This window comes from Polyodon spathula, chromosome 18, assembly GCF_017654505.1.
Source record: "Polyodon spathula isolate WHYD16114869_AA chromosome 18, ASM1765450v1, whole genome shotgun sequence".
Taxonomy (NCBI): Eukaryota; Metazoa; Chordata; class Actinopteri; order Acipenseriformes; family Polyodontidae; genus Polyodon; species Polyodon spathula.
The window spans coordinates 36,000,978-36,024,367 of NC_054551.1; the positions used below are offsets into that span (position 1 = coordinate 36,000,978).

Here is a 23,390-nt window from a genome sequence, read left to right on the forward strand (position 1 = left end):
TGGCAAACTATAGTAAACCCAACCCAACCCAGCCCAGCCAAGCCCAGCCCAGCTCAACCCAGTCCAACTCAGCCCAGCCCTACCCAACCCAATCCAACCCAGCCCAATCCAGCCCAGCCAGCTCTGCTCTGCTGTGGGATTGCCCCCCAGTCTGCTCTCCCGCTCTCCGGGCCGATCCCATCACTGGGGTCTCCTCAGCCAGCAGGGTCTGGAACGGGGAGCAGGGAGCGCCAAGCGGCATTCCAGAGGAAACAGACTGGGGGCCAGCCAAGCATTCCAGCACCCCCTCCCGCCCCCGCAGCACATCAGGAGCTGTTTTTTTATATTTCAGTTTTCTTTCTCCTTGCACAGGTCTCCCAACACCAGCGCTGCTCATATAAAAGTTTAGCACAGTAAATTTGCAAAGTCATTTTTGCAGTTTTCCCACATGCTTTTCCCAGGACTGGGATTCTGTAGTGCCTTCACTTCATAGGGGTGAAACTTTTTTAAAAGATACAAAAGAGCCGTCACTTCACAATCTCCAAGCTACTGAGAGAGTGAGAGTGAGCAGAGAGAGCAAAGAGTGAGGAGAGAGATGAGAGTGAGGAGTGAGATGAGAGTGAGCACAGAGAGTGAACAGAGAGGAGAACGAGGAGAGAACAGAAAGTTGAAGGGCCAGAGAGGAGACCGAGGAGAGAACAGAAAGTTGAAGGGGCAGAGAGGAGACCGAGGAGAGAACAGAAAGTTGAAGGGGCAGAGAGGAGACCGAGGAGAGAACAGAAAGTTGAAGGGGCAGAGAGGAGACCGAGGAGAGAACAGAAAGTTGAAGGGGCAGAGAGGATACCGAGGAGAGAACAGAAAGTTGAAGGGGCAGAGAGGAGACCGAGGAGAGAACAGAAAGTTGAAGGGGCAGAGAGGAGACCGAGGAGAGAACAGAAAGTTGAAGGGGCAGAGAGGAGACCGAGGAGAGAACAGAAAGTTGAAGGGGCAGAGAGGAGACCGAGGAGAGAACAGAAAGTTGAAGGGGCAGAGAGGAGACCGAGGAGAGAACAGAAAGTTGAAGGGGCAGAGAGGAGACCGAGGAGAGAACAGAAAGTTGAAGGGGCAGAGAGGAGACCGAGGAGAGAACAGAAAGTTGAAGGGGCAGAGAGGAGACCGAGGAGAGAACAGAAAGTTGAAGGGGCAGAGAGGAGACCGAGGAGAGAACAGAAAGTTGAAGGGGCAGAGAGGAGACCGAGGAGAGAACAGAAAGTTGAAGGGGCAGAGAGGAGACCGAGGAGAGAACAGAAAGTTGAAGGGGCAGAGAGGAGACCGAGGAGAGAACAGAAAGTTGAAGGGGCAGAGAGGAGACCGAGGAGAGAACAGAAAGTTGAAGGGGCAGAGAGGAGACCGAGGAGAGAACAGAAAGTTGAAGGGGCAGAGAGGAGACCGAGGAGAGAACAGAAAGTTGAAGGGGCAGAGAGGAGACCGAGGAGAGAACAGAAAGTTGAAGGGGCAGAGAGGAGACCGAGGAGAGAACAGAAAGTTGAAGGGGCAGAGAGGAGACCGAGGAGAGAACAGAAAGTTGAAGGGGCAGAGAGGAGACCGAGGAGAGAACAGAAAGTTGAAGGGGCAGAGAGGAGACCGAGGAGAGAACAGAAAGTTGAAGGGGCAGAGAGGAGACCGAGGAGAGAACAGAAAGTTGAAGGGGCAGAGAGGAGACCGAGGAGAGAACAGAAAGTTGAAGGGGCAGAGAGGAGACCGAGGAGAGAACAGAAAGTTGAAGGGGCAGAGAGGAGACCGAGGAGAGAACAGAAAGTTGAAGGGGCAGAGAGGAGACCGAGGAGAGAACAGAAAGTTGAAGGGGCAGAGAGGAGACCGAGGAGAGAACAGAAAGTTGAAGGGGCAGAGAGGAGACCGAGGAAAGAACAGAAAGTTGAAGGGGCAGAGGAGAGTCCTCAGACGAGGGGTGAGAAAGCAGAGCTGAGAGGAAGCAGCAGGGCCACATGTGGAAGTCATTACTCATGCAGAGTCTGAAAAAGAACATTCTCCAGACCCCACCCCCTCATCCCTTCACAGGGGCTTCATTCTCAGGAAACAGCTCGAGTTACTGCAGTTATTTAGAGAGGGGGTAGGGGTCTAGAGTGAGGGGGACATTGCACCCCCTTTCCCCAGCACCCCCATCCCTATACCCAGTCAGAACAGAGGAGTGAGGAGCCCCCAAAATAAAAAGAGTCTTCCAAAACATATACATATACACACACACATATATATATACATATACACACATACACACACACACTTGAAACACTCCAAGTGAATCCAAGTGAAGCCGTCTCCTGCTCTGCATCTTTGTTTTCTCTTTCCATACCAGTGGGGCCCACTTCCTGCCCAAGTTTAAAAAAAAACAGCTGGACCAGATGAAATGACTACCTAACATTACACAGAAACATCTGCTACTGCTTTACAACCACAGCGCAGTCTGAGAGAGAGAGAAAGAGAGAGGGAGCGAGGAGAGAGGAGAAAGGAGAAAGGGAGAGGGAGAGGGGGAGGGAGAAAGGGAAGGAGAGCGGAGAAAGGGAGAGAGGAGAGAGAAGAAAGGAGATAGGGAGAGGGAGATAGGAGAAAGGGAGAGGGAGAGAAGAGAAAGGGAGAGGGAGAGAGGAGAGAGGGTTAGGGTCTGCTCCAACCCATTCCCTGGGGTTGCATCAATCCATATAAGGCCTCTGAGGCCCACCCCCCTCGCTCTGTCTCTCCAGTTTATTTTTTATTTCCCTTCCCTAAATTCATTGCCAGATCCCCAGTCTGCATGTGCCACGTCAAGGCTGGAGAGCTCCGCACTTCCCTTGTCGTGGAAAGAGCAGGAAGGAGCTCACTGCAAGCCTTGAGCACTAGGAGAGAGGACCTCGCCTGCCTGCCTGCCTGCTTGCTTTCTTTCTTTCTGTCTCCCTCTGTCTCTCTCTCTCTCTCCCTCCCTCCATCGGGAGACCAGGAGCAGGCGGTATGTTTTCTGGAGGAGCAGGGGGAAGGATGAAGAGAAAGAAAAGAAGGAAGGACAATCCTGCCCCGTCGACCCAGTGTTCAGACTACCTGTTCAGGATCATACTGTTGTACAGTAGTCTGCACATTGGTTAGACTGTGCAAGGGAGCTCAGCGACACACACACAGACAGACAGACAGAAGACAGACCTCTCCACGCTCTCTCATAACAGCCTCTCCTCAGGTTAGTGACCTCACTGCCCCACAGAGGAGGAGCGGCCGGACCACAGTGACCCCTGAACTGGTCCGAGTCGCCTCGCTGGGGTTTTATGTAAACAGGAAAGGTAGCTGCTGGTGTCCACAGTATAACAGTTTAAGGATGAAACCTGAAATGCTGGTGTGGGGTTTGTGTTTGTGTGTGGGGGGGTGGGGTGTGACAGACTCACAGACACACAGACGTGAGGACTGAGGACTGAACACAGAGTCCGGGTGGACATTTCAAGTCTCTGTGATGGATAAAGTTCCAAGCCGACTGTCAAGTGGAATCTCTTTGAAAAGTCATACTGATCAGAAGTGATCAATACAGACAGACACTAAGAGAGCAACAGGCTCTTTTTGGATGCAAGAGACTGACTCAGACAGCAGTGCAGCGAAAGCAGGTCGAATCCTGGGTGTGTCTCTAGGATTTGCGGCTGGCGTTGTCAGATCTGTGAGGTTGTGGGCACTGTGCTGGCGTTGCTGTTTCAGGCAGTTCTGTGAGGTTGTGGGCACTGTGCTGGCGTTGCTGTTTCAGGCAGATCTGTGAGGTTGTGGGCACTGTGCTGGCGTTGCTGTTCCAGGCAGTTCTGTGAGGTTGTGGGCACTGTGCTGGCGTTGCTGTTCCAGGCAGTTCTGTGAGGTTGTGGGCACTGTGCTGGCGTTGCTGTTTCAGGCAGTTCTGTGAGGTTGTGGGCACTGTGCTGGCATTGCTGTTCCAGGCAGTTCTGTGAGGTTGTGGGCACTGTGCTGGCGTTGCTGTTTCAGGCAGTTCTGTGAGGTTGTGGGCACTGTGCTGGCATTGCTGTTCCAGGCAGTTCTGTGAGGTTGTGGGTACTGTGCTGGCGTTGCTGTTTCAGGCAGTTCTGTGAGGTTGTGGGCACTGTGCTGGCGTTGCTGTTTCAGGCAGTTCTGTGAGGTTGTGGGCACTGTGCTGCTGTGAGGATGCTGCGAGACAAGGTGTGGAAAGGCTGTGCTGGTTTGATTTGTAGGGTTTAGTCTCCAGAGATGCTTTGTGTGGTGGCGTACCCTTCAGCCAGTCTGAGCTCCGACAAACCCTCTCCCTTTTCACTCTCCTCCAGAACCCTCTCCCTTTTCACTCTCCTCTCAAACCCTCTCCCTTTTAACTCTCCTCTCAAACCCTCTCCCTTTTCACTCTCCTCTCAAACCCTCTCCCTTTTCACTCTCCTCTCAAACCCTCTCCCTTTTCACTCTCCTCTCAAACCCTCTCCCTTTTCACTCTCCTCTCAAACCCTCTCCCTTTTCACTCTCCTCTCAAACCCTCTCCCTTTTCACTCTCCTCTCAAACCCTCTCCCTTTTCACTCTCCTCTCAAACCCTCTCCCTTTTCACTCTCCCTTTTCACTCTCCTCTCAAACCCTCTCCCTTTTCACTCTCCTCCAGAATCCTCTCTCTTTTAACTCTCCTCTCAAACCCACTCCCTTTTCACTCTCCTCTCAAACCCTCTCCCTTTTCACTCTCCTCCAGAACCCTCTCCTTCCCCTTCCCCTTCTATCTCTCCATTCTCTTTCCCCCTTTTCCATCTCCCTCTCCTCGCTTCCTTCTTTTTTCCTCTCCTATCTTTTTCTTCTCTCTCTCCATCCTCTCTCCAGCACCGCTGTTGTTTAGTTCACTGGCCCAAGCTTTTCAAACAGCTGGTTTTGGTTTGCATAGCATCCTGGCTGTCCTTGGGGAACCTTCAGTTTTTTTCGGTGCGTGTGTGTTTATATACAGGATCTGAGTGTAAGTGGGCTACTTCCACATCTGCAATTGTGTAGAATATTTAAACACGTGTGTTTATCATAATGAATTGTTATTATATGTGCACATATAGCCCAACACTAACCCTTGCGAGTGTGTGTGCGAGTGTGAGCGTTCAAAGAAAGAATTAGACAGCTCTGTGTGTGCGTTAAACTAGTAAATGAAAAAGTCCCTTTGACAGAGGAATGGGTTTGGTTTTGCTTGGTTCAGGTCCAGCTGGGATAAGGAGAACCAATCCGAGTGGTTGAACTCCCAGCGGGAGAACAGAAAGCTGACATCTGAGCCGGAGTGGGAGGGGAGAACATTCCCTGGAAAAACAAAACAGGCAGAGAGGCAGGGAGGGAGGCAGAGAGGCAGGAAGGGAGGAAGGGAGGGAGGCATGCAGAGAGAAAGCCAGGCAGGCAGAGAGGCAGGGAGGGAGGCAGGCAGAGGGCAGAGGCAGGCAGAGGGCAGGCAGAGAGGCAGGCAGAGAGGCAGAGAGGCAGAGAGGCAGGAAGGGAGGGAGGCATGCAGAGAGGAAGGCAGGGAGGCAGAGAGGCAGGGAGGGAGGCAGAGAGGCAGGCAGGGAGGGAAGCAGAGAGGCAGGCAGAGAGGCATGCAGACAGGCAGGGAGGGAAAGGTCGTACGTCTCTCCGAGAGGTCCGGCAGCAGAGAGGGAGGGACTCCAGTCACAGAGAGGAAGGGCCAGGGCTCCAGGGTAAGCAGAGAGGACTCCCGAGGCAGACTCCGGGAAACCTCTCCGAGAGGAAGGCAGGGAGGGAAGCCGTCCTCTTGCCACCAGGCCGAGGGAAGGCAGGGAGCGAGGAGTCCTAGGCAGGCAGGAGGGAAGGCATTGGAGGCAGGCCTTCCACCCGAGCGGCCCTACAGGACACTACGTGGCAGGGAGGGACACTTACAGCAGCTGCAGCGAGCAGGCCAAACCAGGGAACATAAGCTAGTCCCTCCCTGCCGACAGGCGGAGGTCTCTCATTGGACCAAAAGGACTGTGCGATGCTAAGGGCTCTCATTGGAGGAGGTGTGTGATGCTGAGGGCTCTCATTGGAGGAGGTGTGTGATGCTGAAGGCTCTCATTGGAGGAGGTGTGTGATGCTGAGGGCTCTCATTGGAGGAGGTGTGTGATGCTGAGGGCTCTCATTGGAGGAGGTGTGTGATGCTGAGGGCTCTCATTGGAGGAGGTGTGTGATGCTGAGGGCTCTCATTGGAGAAGGTGTGTGATGCTGAGGGCTCTCATTGGAGGAGGTGTGTGATGCTGAGGGCTCTCATTGGAGGTGGTGTGTGATGCTGAGGGCTCTCATTGGAGAAGGTGTGTGATGCTGAGGGCTCTCATTGGAGGAGGTGTGTGATGCTGAAGGCTCTCATTGGAGAAGGTGTGTGATGCTAAGGGCTCTCATTGGAGAAGGTGTGTGATGCTGAGGGCTCTCATTGGAGGTGGTGTGTGATGCTGAGGGCTCTCATTGGAGAAGGTGTGTAATGCTGAAGGCTCTCATTGGAAGAGGTGTGTGATGCTGAAGGCTCTCATTGGAGGTGGTGTGTGATGCTGAGGGCTCTCATTGGAGGAGGTGTATGATGCAGAGGAACCTGGTTTTCCTGGGGTCCCGAGTGCAATGTTTAGTCTGAAGCTCTCTGACTCCGGGGGAACCCCCTTGATCAGAAGGATAAACATCCTCTGTGTTTGTTTAAGGACGTGACCCCGATGCCATGGGGGAGAGAGGCTGCACTGCTGGGGACAGTACTGCTTTCCCGGGACAAAATGAGAACATCCTGTCTGCTTTTCCTTTCCATTTTCATCTTCATCATTGATCCACAGCACCTGGTGATGGCTCATCTGTGTGAAGGATGCCGTGTAGTTTGCTGTCTCTTGCCTCATTTAGCCAAAGCGGTTCGGACTGTGCAGCTGCAGTGTGCTTCTCCACTTGCACACTGCTGGGGCTGCACTGCTGAGCTTCTCTGTTGCAGTCTGTCTGCTGGGTGTCTCTCCTCTCCACTCTGTGTCTCCACTTGCACACTGCTGGGGCTGCACTGCTGAGCTTCTCTGTTGCAGTCTGTCTGCTGGGTGTCTCTCCTCTCCACTCTGTGTCTCCACTTGCACACTGCTGGGGCTGCACTGCTGAGCTTCTCTGTTGCAGTCTGTCTGCTGGGTGTCTCTCCTCTCCACTTTGTGTCTCCACTTGCACACTGCTGGGGTTGCACTGCTGAGCTTCTCTGTTGCAGTCTGTCTGCTAGGTGTCTCTCCTCTCCACTCTGTGTCTCCACTTGCACACTGCTGGGGCTGCACTGCTGAGCTTCTCTGTTGCAGTCTGTCTGCTGGGTGTCTCTCCTCTCCACTCTGTGTCTCCACTTGCACACTGCTGGGGCTGCACTGCTGAGCTTCTCTGTTGCAGTCTGTCTGCTGGGTGTCTCTCCTCTCCACTGCTCTAACACCTCCTGTCAGGATTCACGCTCTCCACACAACACTGAGCAGAACAACAGCTCCTGTCAGGATTCATCACTGAGCTAGTCAATCCCACCACCTTCCACACTGCAGCCCAGCACTCCCTCTAATCACTGAGCTAGTCAATCCCACCACCTTCCACACTGCAGCCCAGCACACCAACAGGACACTGAGTAGTCAATCCCACCAGTACACCCACGTCCCTCGGGTCAGCGAGCTGCAATAACAGCACCTTAGTGAGACTCGCTACGTCAATGAGTTTACTCACATTCCACACTGCCCAGCGTCCCTCTAATCACTGAGGCTGCAAACTCCACCAGCCACACTGCAGCCCAGCGCTTCCCTCTACGCACTGAGACGTTCTCCATTCCCACGCCTTCACTCGCTCCTCTAATAGGGTGGTGGAAGGGTGTGACGTCGGGTCAATCCAGATTGTGACTCCTTCAGTTAGGAGTCAACTGGAAGCCAGCCTGACGTAGTCAATCCACCAGGTCCACAGCGCTCCATAATCACTGAGCTAGTCATACCACCACCTTCTCCTCTATAATCAATGAGCTCAGGCAATCTCCACCACCTTCCAGCTAGCTCCCTCTATTCACTGATCTAGTCGAATCCACACCACCTTTCACACTGCAGACCAGGCGCTCCCTCTAATCACTGAGATTAGTGACTCGTCAATCCCACCACCTTAGAGACTGAGCAGGTCAATCCCACCACATTCACCATGAAGGTGTGCGCGGGTCTCTAATCACTGAGCTACCAGTCAATCCCACCACCTTCCACACTGAAGCCCAGCGCTCTCTCTAATCACTGAGCTAGTCAATCCCACCACCTTCCACACTGAAGCCCAGCGCTCCCTCTAATCACTGAGCTAGTCAATCCCACCACCTTCCACACTGCAGCCCAGCGCTCCCTCTAATCACTGAGCCAGTCAATCCCACCACCTTCCACACTGCAGCCCAGCGCTCCCTCTAATCACTGAGCCAGTCAATCCCACCACCTTCCACACTGCAGCCCAGCGCTCCCTCTAATCACTGAGCCAGTCAATCCCACCACCTTCCACACTGCAGCCCAGCGCTCCCTCTAATCACTGAGCTAGTCAATCCCACCACCTTCCACACTGCAGCCCAGCGCTCCCTCTAATCACTGAGCTAGTCAATCCCACCACCTTCCACACTGCAGCCCAGCGCTCCCTCTAATCACTGAGCTAGTCAATCCCACCACCTTCCACACTGCAGCCCAGCGCTCTCTCTAATCACTGAGCTAGTCAATCCCACCACCTTCCACACTGCAGCCCAGCGCTCCCTCTAATCACTGAGCTAGTCAATCCCACCACCTTCCACACTGCAGCCCAGCGCTCTCTCTAATCACTGAGCTAGTCAATCCCACCACCTTCCACACTGCAGCCCAGCAACACGATCCGAATCACAATGGACATTCGATCACACCCATGGTCCTTCCACACTGAAGCCCAGCGCTCTCTCTAATCACTGAGCTAGTCAATCCCACCACCTTCCACACTGCAGCCATGAGCCGCAGCGCTCTCCTCTAATCACGGAGCGAGTCAAATCCCACCAACTTCCCACACTGTCAGCCACAGCGCTCTCTCTAGTGAGGCTAGTCAATTCCACACCACCTGGCAGGGTGGTGCCCAGGTGTCTCGTCGGGTCACAAAAAGAATCCCACCAACTAACACTGCACCCAGCAAATCAATGAGCTAGGCAATCCCACCACCTGCCAAAATGACATTGTACCACGTGCACAACATGTTTTCGTCCGTACTGTGTTGTACTGTACTGTGTGTATTGCACTGTGTGTATTGCACTGTGTACTGCACTGTGTTGTATTGTACTGTGTTGTATTGCACAGGGTTTATTGCACTGTAACATGTGCAGCTCAGTGTTGCCACCTCCTAACTGTGATGTCACGGAGGATCCAGCCCTGCCATTTGCTGAACGGAGTTGTCATGTGTCTGCCTGTCTACACTTGCTGTGCAGAACATCCTCCCACCTGTACAGCAGGCACAGACAGGCAGTCACACGACAACCCAGCCTGACCAAGCCACAGCCAGGCAGAGGCACAGGCATCGGGATCAACAGGGCTCCACTCACCCCACACGCGCGTGCAGTTTGTATAAGGGCTGTGCTCTTTGTATTATTTCATGTGTGTGTCAGAAACAAGATTCACTTCACAATCCAGCATGACTTCCATGCACTGAGACAAAACAGCCATCACAGAGCTGCTTCACAATCCAGCATGAATTCCAGGCACTGAGTCAAAACAGCCATCACAGAGCTGCTTCACAATCCAGCATGAATTCCAGGCACTGAGACAAAACAGCCATCACAGAGCTGCTTCACAATCCAGCATGAATTCCAGGCACTGAGACAAAACAGCCATCACAGAGCTGCTTCACAAACCAGCATGAATTCCAGGCACTGAGACAAAACAGCCATCACAGAGCTGCTTCACAATCCAGCATGAATTCCAGGCACTGAGACAAAACAGCCATCACAGAGCTGCTTCACAATCCAGCATGACTTCCAGGCACTGAGACAAAACAGCCATCACAGAGCTGCTTCACAATCCAGCATGACTTCCAGGCACTGAGACAAAACAGCCATCACAGAGCTGCTTCACAATCCAGCATGACTTCCAGGCACTGTCTGAGAGTCAGTGTGTGTCTCAGTGCAAGTCTACGTGTGTGCGTGTGTGTGTGTGTGTGTGTGTGTGTGTGTGTGTGTGTGTATGTATGTATGTTTGTGTGTGGGTGTGTGTGCGTGCACGCGTGTCTTCTTGCACACACTCACACACACAGGCAGTTGAGTGGAGCCTGAGGGTTTGATCTGTGAAGGGAAGGCACTCCAGAGGAACACTGCGCTGCACTCAGGCAAGTGCTGGAGCAGCCCTGCTCCTTAACACCAGCAGGGGACTCACCTCGTCATCCTTGAACCAGGACAGGCTCTCAGCGGTCAGCACGAACCAGTACTCCTTGGCTCCACCCTTGATGATGCTGATGTTGTTGATGGTCAGCCAGCCCTTTCGGATCACCTGCGGGGTCAGCAAACAGACAGAGCAGGGTCGCCAAGAGCATAGGAGAAGAGAGTGAAGACAGAAGAGAGAGAAGCAACGAGAGCGAGGATAGAGAGAGAGAGAGAGAGAGAGAGAGAGAGAGCGAGAGAGAGAGAGAGAGAGAGAGAGCGAGCAAGAGAGAGAGAGAGAGGAGAGAGAGAGAGAGACCCTTCACACAATAATCATGCAGTCCTGCTGTGATTGCCAGTCTCCCCAAGCTGGAATCAAACACACAGACTGACTGTACTGGGAACATCACTAACTGCGCTGCTGTCTCTGTCCTGCCCTGTTCATCTGGATTGATGTCACTGCTCTTCACACGCGTACCTCTAGAAGAGTTTCCCATAGTAAGAGGATGGAAAAGTGGAATAAAGCCGAGGTAAGCACATGGTGGAAACGAGACTCCCATTGCATTGCAGTTTGATCCACTCCTGGTTTTACTGTGATTTAGTAAGACACACCCAAGCTTGTTACCTATACACTGCATCTAATGAAGTGCGTAGTAAAACCTGGAATGGGAGACACTGCTGTGCAATAGGAGTCTTATTCCCATCCCTGAGAATGAGCAAGGCTGTGGTCTAACCAAGCAGCAGCTGACTGTGCAGCCTGGTATATTCCAGTAATCCCCTCCCTCCCTGATACACAGACATGAACCCTGCCTGGCAGAGAGAGGGGGAGGGAGAGAGAAAGAACAGGGAGAGAGGGGGAGGGAGAGAGGGAGTAGGAGAAAGGGAGAGATGGAAAGGGAGAGAGAGAGAGAGAGCAGACAGCCCAGCAGTGTCTTCAGGCTGCTGACTGATCCTGAGCTGAGAGATCAACAGGAAGTGCAGCATTTACAAACACAGATATCCACTTGGCAGACAGGCAGGCTGAGACACACACTGAGGCCCTGCCTCCCTCCTGTCTGCGATATCGCTGGTTAGTGAGTGAGGAACAGACACAGCTAGGCTGCAGCAGTGAGGTGATTCAGTTAAAGGGTGACGGACACTTCCCTGATTAATCAGAGCTGCATTCTGAACCCCTGACCCCTCGCACCCCTGGTCTCTGTGTGTGTGTGTGTGTTTGTGAGTGTGTGTGCGTGCGTCAGTGTGAGTGTGAGTGTGTGTGCATGTGAGTGCGTCTGTGTGAGTGTGTCACTGTGAGTGTGAGTATGTGTGCATCTGTGTGAGTGTGTCTCTTTGAGTGTGTGTGTGTGTCTGTCAGTGTGTGTGCTTGTGAGTGCGTCTATGCGAGTGTGTATGAGTGTGTGTGAGTGCGTCTTTGTCACTGTGAGTGGTAGTGAGTTTGAGTGTGTGTCTCTGTGAGAGTGTGTGTGTGTGTGTGTGTGCGAGTATGATTGTGAGTGTGTGTGAGTGTGTGAGTGCAAGTGCAAGTGTCTGTGAGTGTGTTTGAGTGAGTGTAAGGGAGTCTGTGAGTGTGTGTGAGTGTGCATGTGTGCGAGTGAGTCTGTGTGAGTGTGTGAGTGAGTGCGAGTGAGTCTGTGTGAGTGAGTGCGAGTGAGTCTGTGTGAGTGTGTCTCTGTGAGTGTGTGTGAGTGTGAGTGTCCATGTGTGCGAGTGAGTCTGTGCAAGTGAGTCTGTGTGAGTGTGTGAGTGAGTGTGAGTGTGTCTCTGTTAGTGTGAGTCTGTGTGAGTGTGTGAGTGAGTGCGAGTGAGTCTGTGTGAGCGTGTCTCTGTGAGTGTGAGTCTGTGTGAGTGTGTGAGTGAGTGCAAGTGAGTCTGTGTGAGTGTGTCTCTGTGAGTGAGTGTGAGTGTGCATGTGTGCGAGTGAGTCTGTGTGAGTGTGTCTCTGTGAGTGTGTGAGTGAGTGTGAGTGTGTGTGAGTGTGAGTCTGTGTGAGTGTGTCTCTGTGAGTGTGTGTGTAAGTGAGTGAGTGTGAGTCTGTGTGTGTGAGTGAGTGAGTGCGAGTGTGTGATCGTGCGTGTTCACTGACAGTAATACAGCTCCACAGGGGTAATAGCGATGCTAAGGCAGGTTACTGGGTTAGAAACACAGCCAGCCCCCAGAGAGAAAGCCATATGGAAGGCAACAGTAAAGTTTACAGAAACTGAGCTCGTACAATTTGCCTTGAAGGCGGAGGGGCTGCTCCCTAAAACAGCAAATAAGAGGGAAGAAGATAAGAGAGATGTTAAACAAGCCTGGGATTCAGAGGAGCCACACTTCACATCATCAACAAACACATGTGTGTACGCAGTCTTTATCAACACCCTCAGAAACCTGCACCCCGCTATCTTTGCAGTTTTACCAGGGAGCTATCCAAGTGTGTGCCCAATAATCCGGGAAATGTCAGGCCCAGTTTAACCACAGTGCCACCTGCTGGTCACACAAGCAACAAGCCTCCTTCTCACCCAGGCACAAGAAACTCAAGGAGGACTGTCCTCCCAGTAAGATCATATCAATGAATATTCCTGCAGACCAGAGCATTATAGTTGGGTTCAGTTAGCTTAGTGCAGTGCAGTACAGTATAGTACAGTAAAATGCAGTGCAGCACAGTTCAGTGCATTAAAATACAGTACAGTACAGTGCAGTACAATACAGTACATTACAGTGTAGTAGAGTATAGTACAGTGCAGTGCAGTAAAATATAGTACAGTAGAGTATAAAACAGTGTAGTACAATGCAGTGCAGGACATTACAGTGTGGTAGAGTATAGAACAGTGCACTACAATGCAGTGCAGTACAGTACAGTGCAGTGCAAGTAAGTTTCGAATGGAGTCCCCTGAATCGGTGGATCTCAAAGCACGAGGTGAGACAGCTCTGTTAAATACTCACCGGCCTCGCTCCAGGACGTGCTGCTCAGCGAGGCAGGCAGGGGGCGCTCTGACACAGGGGGAGAGACAGGAGGGAGGAGTGCATGCAAGGGGGGCAGGGGCAGGGAGAAGGAGAAGCAGCACAGGGATTAATGGAAACCAAAAAAATGACAAAAAAATGTGTTAATTCAAATCAAAATCATGAGGGTAACAAACAAAAATAAAACAAAACCAACTTAAATATCTGAAGAGAGGGCAACAGGGACTGAGCGACTGGAAAACACTCACCTGATTACCAGCACAACTCTTCTTACTCGTCTGACTGCTTCTCTGCTGGGCACTGAGACAGAGAGAGGGGGGAGAGAGAGGGAGAGAGAGAGAGGGGGAGAGAGAGAGAGAGAGAGAGAGAGAGAGAGAGGGGAGAGATAGAGAGGAGAGAGGAGAGAGAGAGAGGAGAGAGAGAGAGAGGGCGAGAGGGGAGAGAGGGAGAGAGAGGGCAAAAGGAGCGACTTGAGAAAAAACCTATATCTCACCGTGAAAAAACACTCACCTGATTACCAGCACAACTCTTCTTACTCGTCTGACTGCTTCTCTGCTGGGCACTGAGACAGAGAGAGGGGGAGAGAGAGAGAGGGGGAGAGAGAGAGAGAGAGAGAGGGGGGAGAGAGAGAGAGAGAGGGAGAGAGAGGAGAGAGAGAGAGAGGGAGAGAGAGGGGAGAGAGGGGGGGAGAGAGAGGGAGGAGAGAGGGAGAGAGAGAGGGAGAGAGAGAGAGAGAGAGAGAGAGAGAGAGAGAGAGGGGGGGGAGAGGGAGAGAGAGGGGGGAGAGGGGGGAGAGAGAGAGAGAGATGGGAAAGGGAGAGAGAGGTGGGGAGAGGGAGAGAGAGCAAAAGAGAGAGAGGGGGGAGAGTGAGAGAGAGGGAGAGAGAGAGAGAAAAATGAGGAAAGGGAGAGAGAGGAGGGAAAGAGGGAAAGAGGGTAACAGGGCGGTCAGGTTCAAAAGTCCAGTAAGTTCTTGATGCCTTTGTTACCTTTTACCAGAACAGTAACAAGAAATGATTGATGCTGCCGAGAAAATGACCTGAAAGTGATAGTAACTGCAAGGCTGTGTTTCAACAGGATTCTAACGCTGGAAGAAAATTCATAGATAACTGCTGTCAAAAGATACACAGATAGACAGATAGATAGACACACAGACATAGACAGATAGATAGATAGATAGATAGATAGATAGATAGATAGATAGATAGATAGATAGATAGATAGATAGATAGCTAGAGAGATAGAGATACAGAGATACACAGATAGATACACAGATAGACATAGACAGACAGATACACAGATAGACAGATAGATAGATAGATAGATAGATAGACAGACATAAAGACAGACAGATACAGAGATACAGATAGATACACAGAAAGACAGATAGTTACACAGATAGACACACAGATAGACAGATAGATACATGGATAGATACAGATACACAAATAGACAGACAGAAAGATAGACAGACAGACAGACAGACAGATAAACATAGATAGACAGATAGACAGACAGACAGATAGACAGACAGATACACGGATAGATAGACAGGTACACAGATACACAGATAGACAGATAGACAAATAGACAGACAGACATAGACAGATAGATAGACAGACAGATAGACATATAGATACACAGATAGATAGATAGATAGATAGATAGATAGATAGATAGATAGACAGACAGGCAGGCAGGCAGGCAGGCAGGCAGGCAGGCTTGCTTACTTGGCAAACCCAATGAAGTCCTCGTGGTTGGTGTTGATGTAGGAGAGCTGGACCTCAATCAGCAGCAGCACCTGCAGAGAGAGAGAGAAAGAGAGAGAGGGGGGGGGGGGGGGGGGGGGGGGGGGGGCTATTGAACACCCACATTCACACTCACAAAGAGGGAGTGAGGGAGGGGGTGAGGGGGAGCGAGGGGGAGGGTGAAGGAGGGGGTGAGGGAGCAAGGGGATCCCACACTCACCTCGATGATGGAGGGGGTGAGGTAGCGAGGGGAGTGAAGGAGAGGGGTGAGGGAGCGAGGGATTGGTGAGGGAGAGAGGGGGTTAGGTAGCGAGGGAGGGGTGAGAGATCGAGGGACGGAGGGGGTGAGGTAGCGAGGGGAGTGAAGGAGAGGGGTGAGGGAGCGAGGGATTGGTGAGGGAGAGAGGGGGTTAGGTAGCGAGGGAGGGGTGAGAGATCGAGGGACAGAGGGGGTGAGGTAGCGAGGGGGGTGAGGGAGCAAGGTAGTGAGGGGGTTAGGTAGTGAGGGAGGGGTGAGGGAGCGAGGGATTGCTGAGGGAGGGGGTGGGTTTGTGGAGCAGCTCTCTACCTGGTCCTTGGCTCTGCTCTCCCTGTCCCGGATGTGAGTCGTTACGATGCGCTCCGTCTCCTGTCTCAGCCGAGGGAATGTCCCGAGCTGCAGCACAAACACAGAGACCCTGAACCTGCGACACTGAGGGCTTGCAGCTTTGCATACTGAAAACATTGCTATTATTATTATCATTGCGTGTGTGTGTACCTTGATGTGCACTGTCGCACTGTGTTGATTGGTTTGGATATTGTAAAGGGATATTGTGTGTGTGTACCTTGATGGTGCACTGCTGCACTGTGTTGATGGGTTTGGATATTGTGTGTGTGTACCTTGATGTGCACTGCCACACTGTGTTGATGGGTTTGGATATTGTGTGTTTGTGTGTGTGTACCTTGATGGTGCACTGCTGCACTGTGTTGATGGGTTTGGATATTGTGTGTGTGTGTACCTTGATGTGCACTGCCACACTGTGTTGATGGGTTTGGATATTGTGTGTTTGTGTGTGTGTACCTTGATGTGCACTGCTGCACTGTGTTGATGGGTTTGGATATTGTGTGTGTGTGTACCTTGATGTGCACTGCCACACTGTGTTGATGGGTTTGGATATTGTGTGTTTGTGTGTGTGTACCTTGATGGTGCACTGCCACACTGTGTTGATGGGTTTGGATATTGTAAAGGGATATTGTGTGTGTGTACCTTGATGTGCACTGCCACACTGTGTTGATGGGTTTGGATATTGTATGTGTGTACCTTGATATGCACTGCCACACTGTGTTGATTGGTTTGGATATTGTAAAGGGATGTTGTGTGTGTGTGTGTGTGTGTGTGTGTGTGTGTACTTGATGTGCACTGCTGCACTGTGTTGATGGGTTTGGATATTGTGTGTGTGTACCTTGATGTGCACTGCCACACTGTGTTGATGGGTTTGGATATTGTAAAGGGATATTGTGTGTGTGTACCTTGATGGTGCACTGTCGCACTGTGTTGACGGGTTGGATATTGTGTGTTTGTGTGTGTGTACCTTGATGGTGCACTGCTGCACTGTGTTGATGGGTTTGGATATTGTGTGTGTGTACCTTGATGTGCACTGCCACACTGTGTTGATGGGTTTGGATATTGTGTGTGTGTACCTTGATGTGCACTGCCACACTGTGTTGATGGGTTTGGATATTGTGTGTGTGTGTGTGTGTACCTTGATGGTGCACTGCTGCACTGTGTTGATGGGTTTGGATACTGTGTGTGTGTACCTTGATGTGCACTGCCACACTGTGTTGACGGGTTTGGATATTGTGTGTGTGTACCTTGATGTGCACTGTCGCACTGTGTTGATGGGTTTGGATATTGTGTGTTTGTGTGTGTGTACCTTGATGGTGCACTGCTGCACTGTGTTGATGGGTTTGGATATTGTGTGTGTGTACCTTGATGTGCACTGCCACACTGTGTTGATGGATTTGGATATTGTAAAGCGATATTGTGTGTGTGTACCTTGATGTGCACTGCCACACTGTGTTGATGGGTTTGGATATTGTGTGTTTGTGTGTGTACCTTGATGTGCACTGTCGCACTGTGTTGATGGGTTTGGATATTGTGTGTTTGTGTGTGTGTACCTTGATGTGCACTGTCGCACTGTGTTGATGGGTTTGGATATTGTGTGTTTGTGTGTGTGTACCTTGATGTGCACTGTCGCACTGTGTTGACGGGTTTGGATACTGTGTGTGTGTACCTTGATGTGCACTGTCGCACTGTGTTGACGGGTTTGGATACTGTGTGTGTGTACCTTGATGTGCACTGTCGCACTGTGTTGATGGGTTTGGATATTGTGTGTTTGTGTGTGTGTACCTTGATGTGCACTGTCGCACTGTGTTGATGGGTTTGGATATTGTGTGTTTGTGTGTGTGTACCTTGATGTGCACTGTCGCACTGTGTTGACGGGTTTGGATACTGTGTGTGTGTACCTTGATGTGCACTGTCACACTGTGTTGACGGGTTTGGATACTGTGTGTGTGTACCTTGATGGTGCACTGCCGCACTGTGCTGATCAGCTCCTGGATCACCATGTCCACACACTTGAGGCACGGCTCCTTCAGCTTCACTATCTGCTTCTTCACAATCGCCTCGAACGCCATGTCTGGAGTGAAGAGACCCGTCCTGCAGGGGGTGACAGAGAGGGAGGAAGAAGGGGAGAGAAGAGGGAGGGCACAGTGAAGAAGTATATTTTAAGTGCTATAAGTTTATACACAGTCACACACACACACACACACACACGCACACAGTCACACACACAGAGTCACACAAACAGTCACACACAGAGTCACACACACAGTCACAAACACACACAGACTCACGCACCTGATTCCATGGATGTTCTTGATGGCGTAGCTGATCTCTCTGCGCAGATCCTTCTCATCAAACTCCATCTGCAGCACAACAAAACCAGTGAGCCCTCCTGCCCTCAGACTGACGGACAGATCTGAGACAGATCTGTACTGGGATCAGACACAGCAGAGTGACACAGATCTGTACTGGGATGAGGCACTGCAGAGTGACACAGATCTGTACTCGGATGAGGCTCTGCAGAGTGACACAGATCTGTACTGGGATCAGGCACTGCAGAGTGACACAGATCTGTACTGGGATGAGGCGCTGCAGAGTGACACAGATCTGTACTGGGATGAGGCTCTGCAGAGTGACACAGATCTGTACTGGGATCAGGCACTGCAGAGTGACACAGATCTGTACTGGGATGAGGCGCTGCAGAGTGACACAGATCTGTACTGGGATGAGGCACTGCAGAGTGACACAGATCTGTACTGGGATGAGGCACTGCAGAGTGACACAGATCTGTACTGGGATGAGGCACTGCAGAGTGACACAGATCTGTACTGGGATCAGGCACTGCAGAGTGACACAGATCTGTACTGGGATGAGGCTCTGCAGAGTGACACAGATCTGTACTGGGATCAGACACAGCACAGTGACACAGATCTGTACTGGGATCAGGCACTGCAGAGTGACACAGATCTGTACTGGGATGAGGCGCTGCAGAGTGACACAGATCTGTACTGGGATGAGGCACTGCAGAGTGACACAGATCTGTACTGGGATCAGGCACTGCAGAGTGACACAGATCTGTACTGGGATGAGGCACTGCAGAGTGACACAGATCTGTACTGGGATGAGGCACTGCAGAGTGACACAGATCTGTACTGGGATCAGGCACTGCAGAGTGACACAGATCTGTACTGGGATGAGGCACTGCAGAGTGACACAGATCTGTACTGGGATGAGGCACTGCAGAGTGACACAGATCTGTACTGGGATGAGGCACTGCAGAGTGACACAGATCTGTACTGGGATCAGGCACTGCAGAGTGACACAGATCTGTACTGGGATGAGGCACTGCAGAGTGACACAGATCTGTACTGGGATGAGGCACTGCAGAGTGACACAGATCTGTACTGGGATCAGGCACTGCAGAGTGACACAGATCTGTACTGGGATGAGGCACTGCAGAGTGACACAGATCTGTACTGGGATGAGGCACTGCAGAGTGACACAGATCTGTACTGGGATGAGGCACTGCAGAGTGACACAGATCTGTACTGGGATGAGGCACTGCAGAGTGACACAGATCTGTACTGGGATGAGGCACTGCAGAGTGACACAGATCTGTACTGGGATGAGGCACTGCAGAGTGACACAGATCTGTACTGGGATCAGGCACTGCAGAGTGACACAGATCTGTACTGGGATGAGGCACTGCAGAGTGACACAGATCTGTACTGGGATGAGGCACTGCAGAGTGACACAGATCTGTACTGGGATGAGGCACTGCAGAGTGACACAGATCTGTACTGGGATGAGGCACTGCAGAGTGACACAGATCTGTACTGGGATGAGGCACTGCAGAGTGACACAGATCTGTACTGGGATGAGGCACTGCAGAGTGACACAGATCTGTACTGGGATCAGGCACTGCAGAGTGACACAGATCTGTACTGGGATGAGGCACTGCAGAGTGACACAGATCTGTACTGGGATGAGGCACTGCAGAGTGACACAGATCTGTACTGGGATCAGGCACTGCAGAGTGACACAGATCTGTACTGGGATCAGGCACTGCAGAGTGACACAGATCTGTACTGGGATGAGGCACTGCAGAGTGACACAGATCTGTACTGGGATGAGGCACTGCAGAGTGACACAGATCTGTACTGGGATGAGGCACTGCACAGTGGGCGCACCTTGACCAGCTCGAAGGGGAAGCGCTCGTGGAAGATGCGGTTGATCTTGGCTCCCCCGGACAGCTCCAACGTGTCGACCTGGTCCCCCGAACCCTCGATCCGCTTCTCAAAATCCACAGAGAACTGCTGCACCATCCTGCAGAGAGGGGGCGACAGAGAGAGCGAGCAGCTCAGACACAGCCCAGGACTCGGGGAGAGCAGCACTGCCAGCAGCACACAAGGGAGGATATCAAACAGATGCAGGGTTAAACACCGGTTGGCTCCTTCCTTGAAATCTTTACACTTTTTTTTCTTAATTGGTCTCTCCCCCTCCCCTCGCTCACTTCCTTGAAATCTGTACCATTTTTTGTCCTTAATTGGTTCTCTCCCCCTCCGCCTCACCCTCTATCCCCTCTCCCCTGTCTCTTTGCTCTCCATTTCACCTTTTCTCTCACTGCCCAGCAGTGACTTTGGTCTTGCGCTGTGAGAGGGTCGTACGGTTTTCCCCTGAACTGACCCTCTCAGTCCTGATCGCTCTGTCCCGGGGAGCGCTGGGTTTGTGCGGAAACGTCCTCCCTCTTTTCCCCCGCGGAACCCTCTCCCTTGACTCCCCTCTCTCACGGCAGAAGTGCTGGCGGCAGAGTGACGTGAAAAACGTGAAGGGTCGTCAGGTCTGAACTGCCGGTACTCCTCCGCCTCCTTGTCCAGGGAGAGCAGCTGAGCCTGCAGTTTGCTGCGGAACGCTGGCAGCGTGTCGCGGATGTGATTGGTCAGTTGCTGCGGAAAAAAAAGAAAAAAAGAAATACTGGATCCCATGTTCTAAAACACAGGGGTGGAAATAAGAGTCCCTCTTGCATGTAGGCTTCACCCATTCCAGGTTTTACTATGAGTTTGATTAGCTGATATAACTAATCGATGGATCATCTGCTATGCAATGGGAGTCTTATTGGGTCTGGCTGGGTTGGGCTTGGCTGGGTACTGGGTGGTAATGGAGACCGATCAACTTGGATTGGACCCAACAAGGAATGGCATGGGCTGGACCGGCTGGATTAGATGGATTGGATTTGGACTGGCTCTGGATTGGAGTGGGCTGGGCTGGGTGGATTGGATGGGACTGGACTGGGAGGATGACCTGAGACTGGACTGGACTGGACTGGATTGGTTTGCGCTGGGCTGGTTTGGGCTGGATTGGGCTGGACTGGGCTGGATTGGATTGGACCGGGCTGGGCTGGATTGGATTACTGGACTGGGCTGGATTGGATTGGTCAGGACTGGGCTGGATTGGATTGGACTGGACTGGGATGAACTAGGCTGGGCTGGATTGGATTGGACTGGACTGGACTGGGCTGGATTGGATTGGTTTGGTTTGGGCTGGGCTGGGCTGGGCTGGGCTGGGCTGGGCTGGGCTGGGCTGGATTGGATTGGGTTGGACTGTGCTGGTCTGGGCTGGGCTGGATTGGTTTGGGCAGGACTGGGCTGGATTGGATTGGATTGGATTGGACTGGGCTGTCTTGGTTTGGATTATCCGCCTCTCTCACCTGGTTAAGCACTCTCTGCAGGTGGGGGGTGCCCATGCTGTCGGCCAAGTGCCGGTACCCCGGGTGAGACAGGAAGAACTTCCTCTCCGCAGCCAGAGCCGTCTTGATGTCCTTCTTCCCTTCGATATCCTTCTGACTGCGGTTCACCACGCCGATGTACCCTGAGAGACAGGGACAGTGAGACAGACGAGAGAGACGAGAGGGGTAGAGAGAGACAAGAGGGGCAGAGAGAGAGTGAGACAAGAGGGGTAGAGAGACAGAGACGAGGGGGAGAGAGACGAGAGGGAGAGAGAGAGAGAGAGAGACGAGGAGTAGAGAGAGGAGGAGGGAGAGAGAGAGAGAGAGAGATTCAGGAGAGTGCTACTTCCCCTCTCTCCTCTCCCCTCCCCCATCTCCTCTCTCCTCTCCACCGCTTCCCCCTCCCCCATCTCCTCCCCTTCCACCTTCTCCCCCTCCCCTCCCCTCCCCCGTGCTCCCAGAAGTGATCTCTCTCTCACCTATCCTGCTACATCCTGGGTCCTCTCCTCTCACTTCTTCACCTCCTTCTCACCCCTCTCCACCTTCTCACCCTCTCCTCTCCTCTACACCCCTCTCTCCTCTCCCCTCTCTCCTCTCCTCTCCTCTCCTCTCCACTCCTCTCTTCTCACCTCTCCCCTCTCTCCCCTCTCCTCTCCTCTCCTCTCCTCTGCCCTCTCCTCTCACCTGTCACCTCTCTCCCCTCTCCACTCCTCTCCCCTCTCCTCTCCTCTCACCTCTCTCCCCTCTCCTCTCCTCTCACCTCTCCGCAGTGGCAAGAGCTTGTTCTCCAGGATGTCCCGTGCGTCAGTCCCCTCGTCCATCAGGTCCAGCTTGGTGATCACCCCGATGGTGCGCTGGCCTGCAGAGACAGACACACAGACAGACACACAGTCACACACACAAACACAGACACATACATACAAACACACACTGGTTGGAGCTAGATAGTGTACATTTCTTTAAAAAATTCCATGGGCTACAAGCACACACAGGAAACTCAGTTAGGAAGATCATCCATTACTTCAAAGAATACTAAGCTAGGACTAGCAGAGTGAGGGATCTCTCTCTCTCTCGCTCTTACCCTGGGGGTCCACGTCCTTGGCCAGTTTGAGCGCGTCGGAGTTGGCCAGGTCGGTGTTGGCGGGGGTCACTGCCAGGATGAGGCAGTTCTCTCGGCAGATGAACTGCATGAGCATGTCCCGGATCTGGTACTCGATATCGGGGGGCTGGTCCCCGACAGGCACCTTGGTGATGCCAGGCAGGTCGATGAGGGTCAGATTCAGCACTGAATACACAAAATAGGAAATACAGGAAATACAGAAATACACAAACACGCATACAATTAGATGTGACGTCCCCACTGGATGGCAGAGTAGGCTCGCAGATTGATAGGATGGGGAGATGGAGAGAGGGGTTGAGAGGGGCAGGGCAGACTCACCATGTGGAGAGTACACTCGCATTTTGATGGGACAGTGAGATGGAGAGAGGGGTTGAGAGGGGCAGGGCAGACTCACCATGTGGAGAGTACACTCGCAGGTTGATGGGACAGGGAGATGGAGAGAGGGGTTGAGAGGGGCAGGGCAGACTCACCATGTGGAGAGTACACTCGCAGGTTGATGGGGACGGGAGAGATGCCCTTGTTGACTCCAGTGACGCGGTCAGTCTCAGCCTCGATCTCTTGCCGCACCTCATCAAAGTCAGTGAACTTTTTCCCCTTGCAGTGCAGGAACTCTGCATGCTCTGAGACACACAGGAGACACACAGCGGCTTTACAACCAGCCGCTTTCACTGGACATCTGCTTTTAAAACATTCCTGACAATGCTTTGGACTTTGTCGGCTACTTCATTGAATTTCACATTGCAATGCAATGAAAAACATTAGCCTCCCCCTCCCTCTCTCCGTACCTGTGGTGGCGCTGATGAGCTGCAGGACCAGAGGCCTCCTTGTGACGATGCCGGAGCCCCGGGGCAGGAAGTCCCTGAGAGACAGAGCAAGGTTACTGTGTGTGAGTATTATACAGGAGTATAGTCCCTGAGAGACAGAGCAAGGTTACTGTGTTTGAGTATTA

General features: G+C 52.3%; 1 protein-coding gene across 1 annotated transcript in view; it reads right to left on the bottom strand.

The window, feature by feature from the left end:
• The window catches only part of LOC121330904 (dynamin-3-like), a 45,377-nt gene that overhangs the window by 17,235 nt on the left and 4,752 nt on the right, over positions 1-23,390 (bottom strand). Inside the window, 14 exon segments of the mRNA XM_041277859.1 lie at positions 10,321-10,434; positions 12,514-12,543; positions 13,755-13,806; positions 14,975-15,045; positions 15,561-15,647; positions 17,552-17,690; positions 17,892-17,959; positions 19,787-19,934; positions 20,412-20,542; positions 21,304-21,464; positions 22,082-22,180; positions 22,403-22,606; positions 22,912-23,061; positions 23,227-23,300. Of these exon segments, the coding sequence (XP_041133793.1) occupies positions 10,321-10,434; positions 12,514-12,543; positions 13,755-13,806; positions 14,975-15,045; positions 15,561-15,647; positions 17,552-17,690; positions 17,892-17,959; positions 19,787-19,934; positions 20,412-20,542; positions 21,304-21,464; positions 22,082-22,180; positions 22,403-22,606; positions 22,912-23,061; positions 23,227-23,300 (1,528 nt within the window).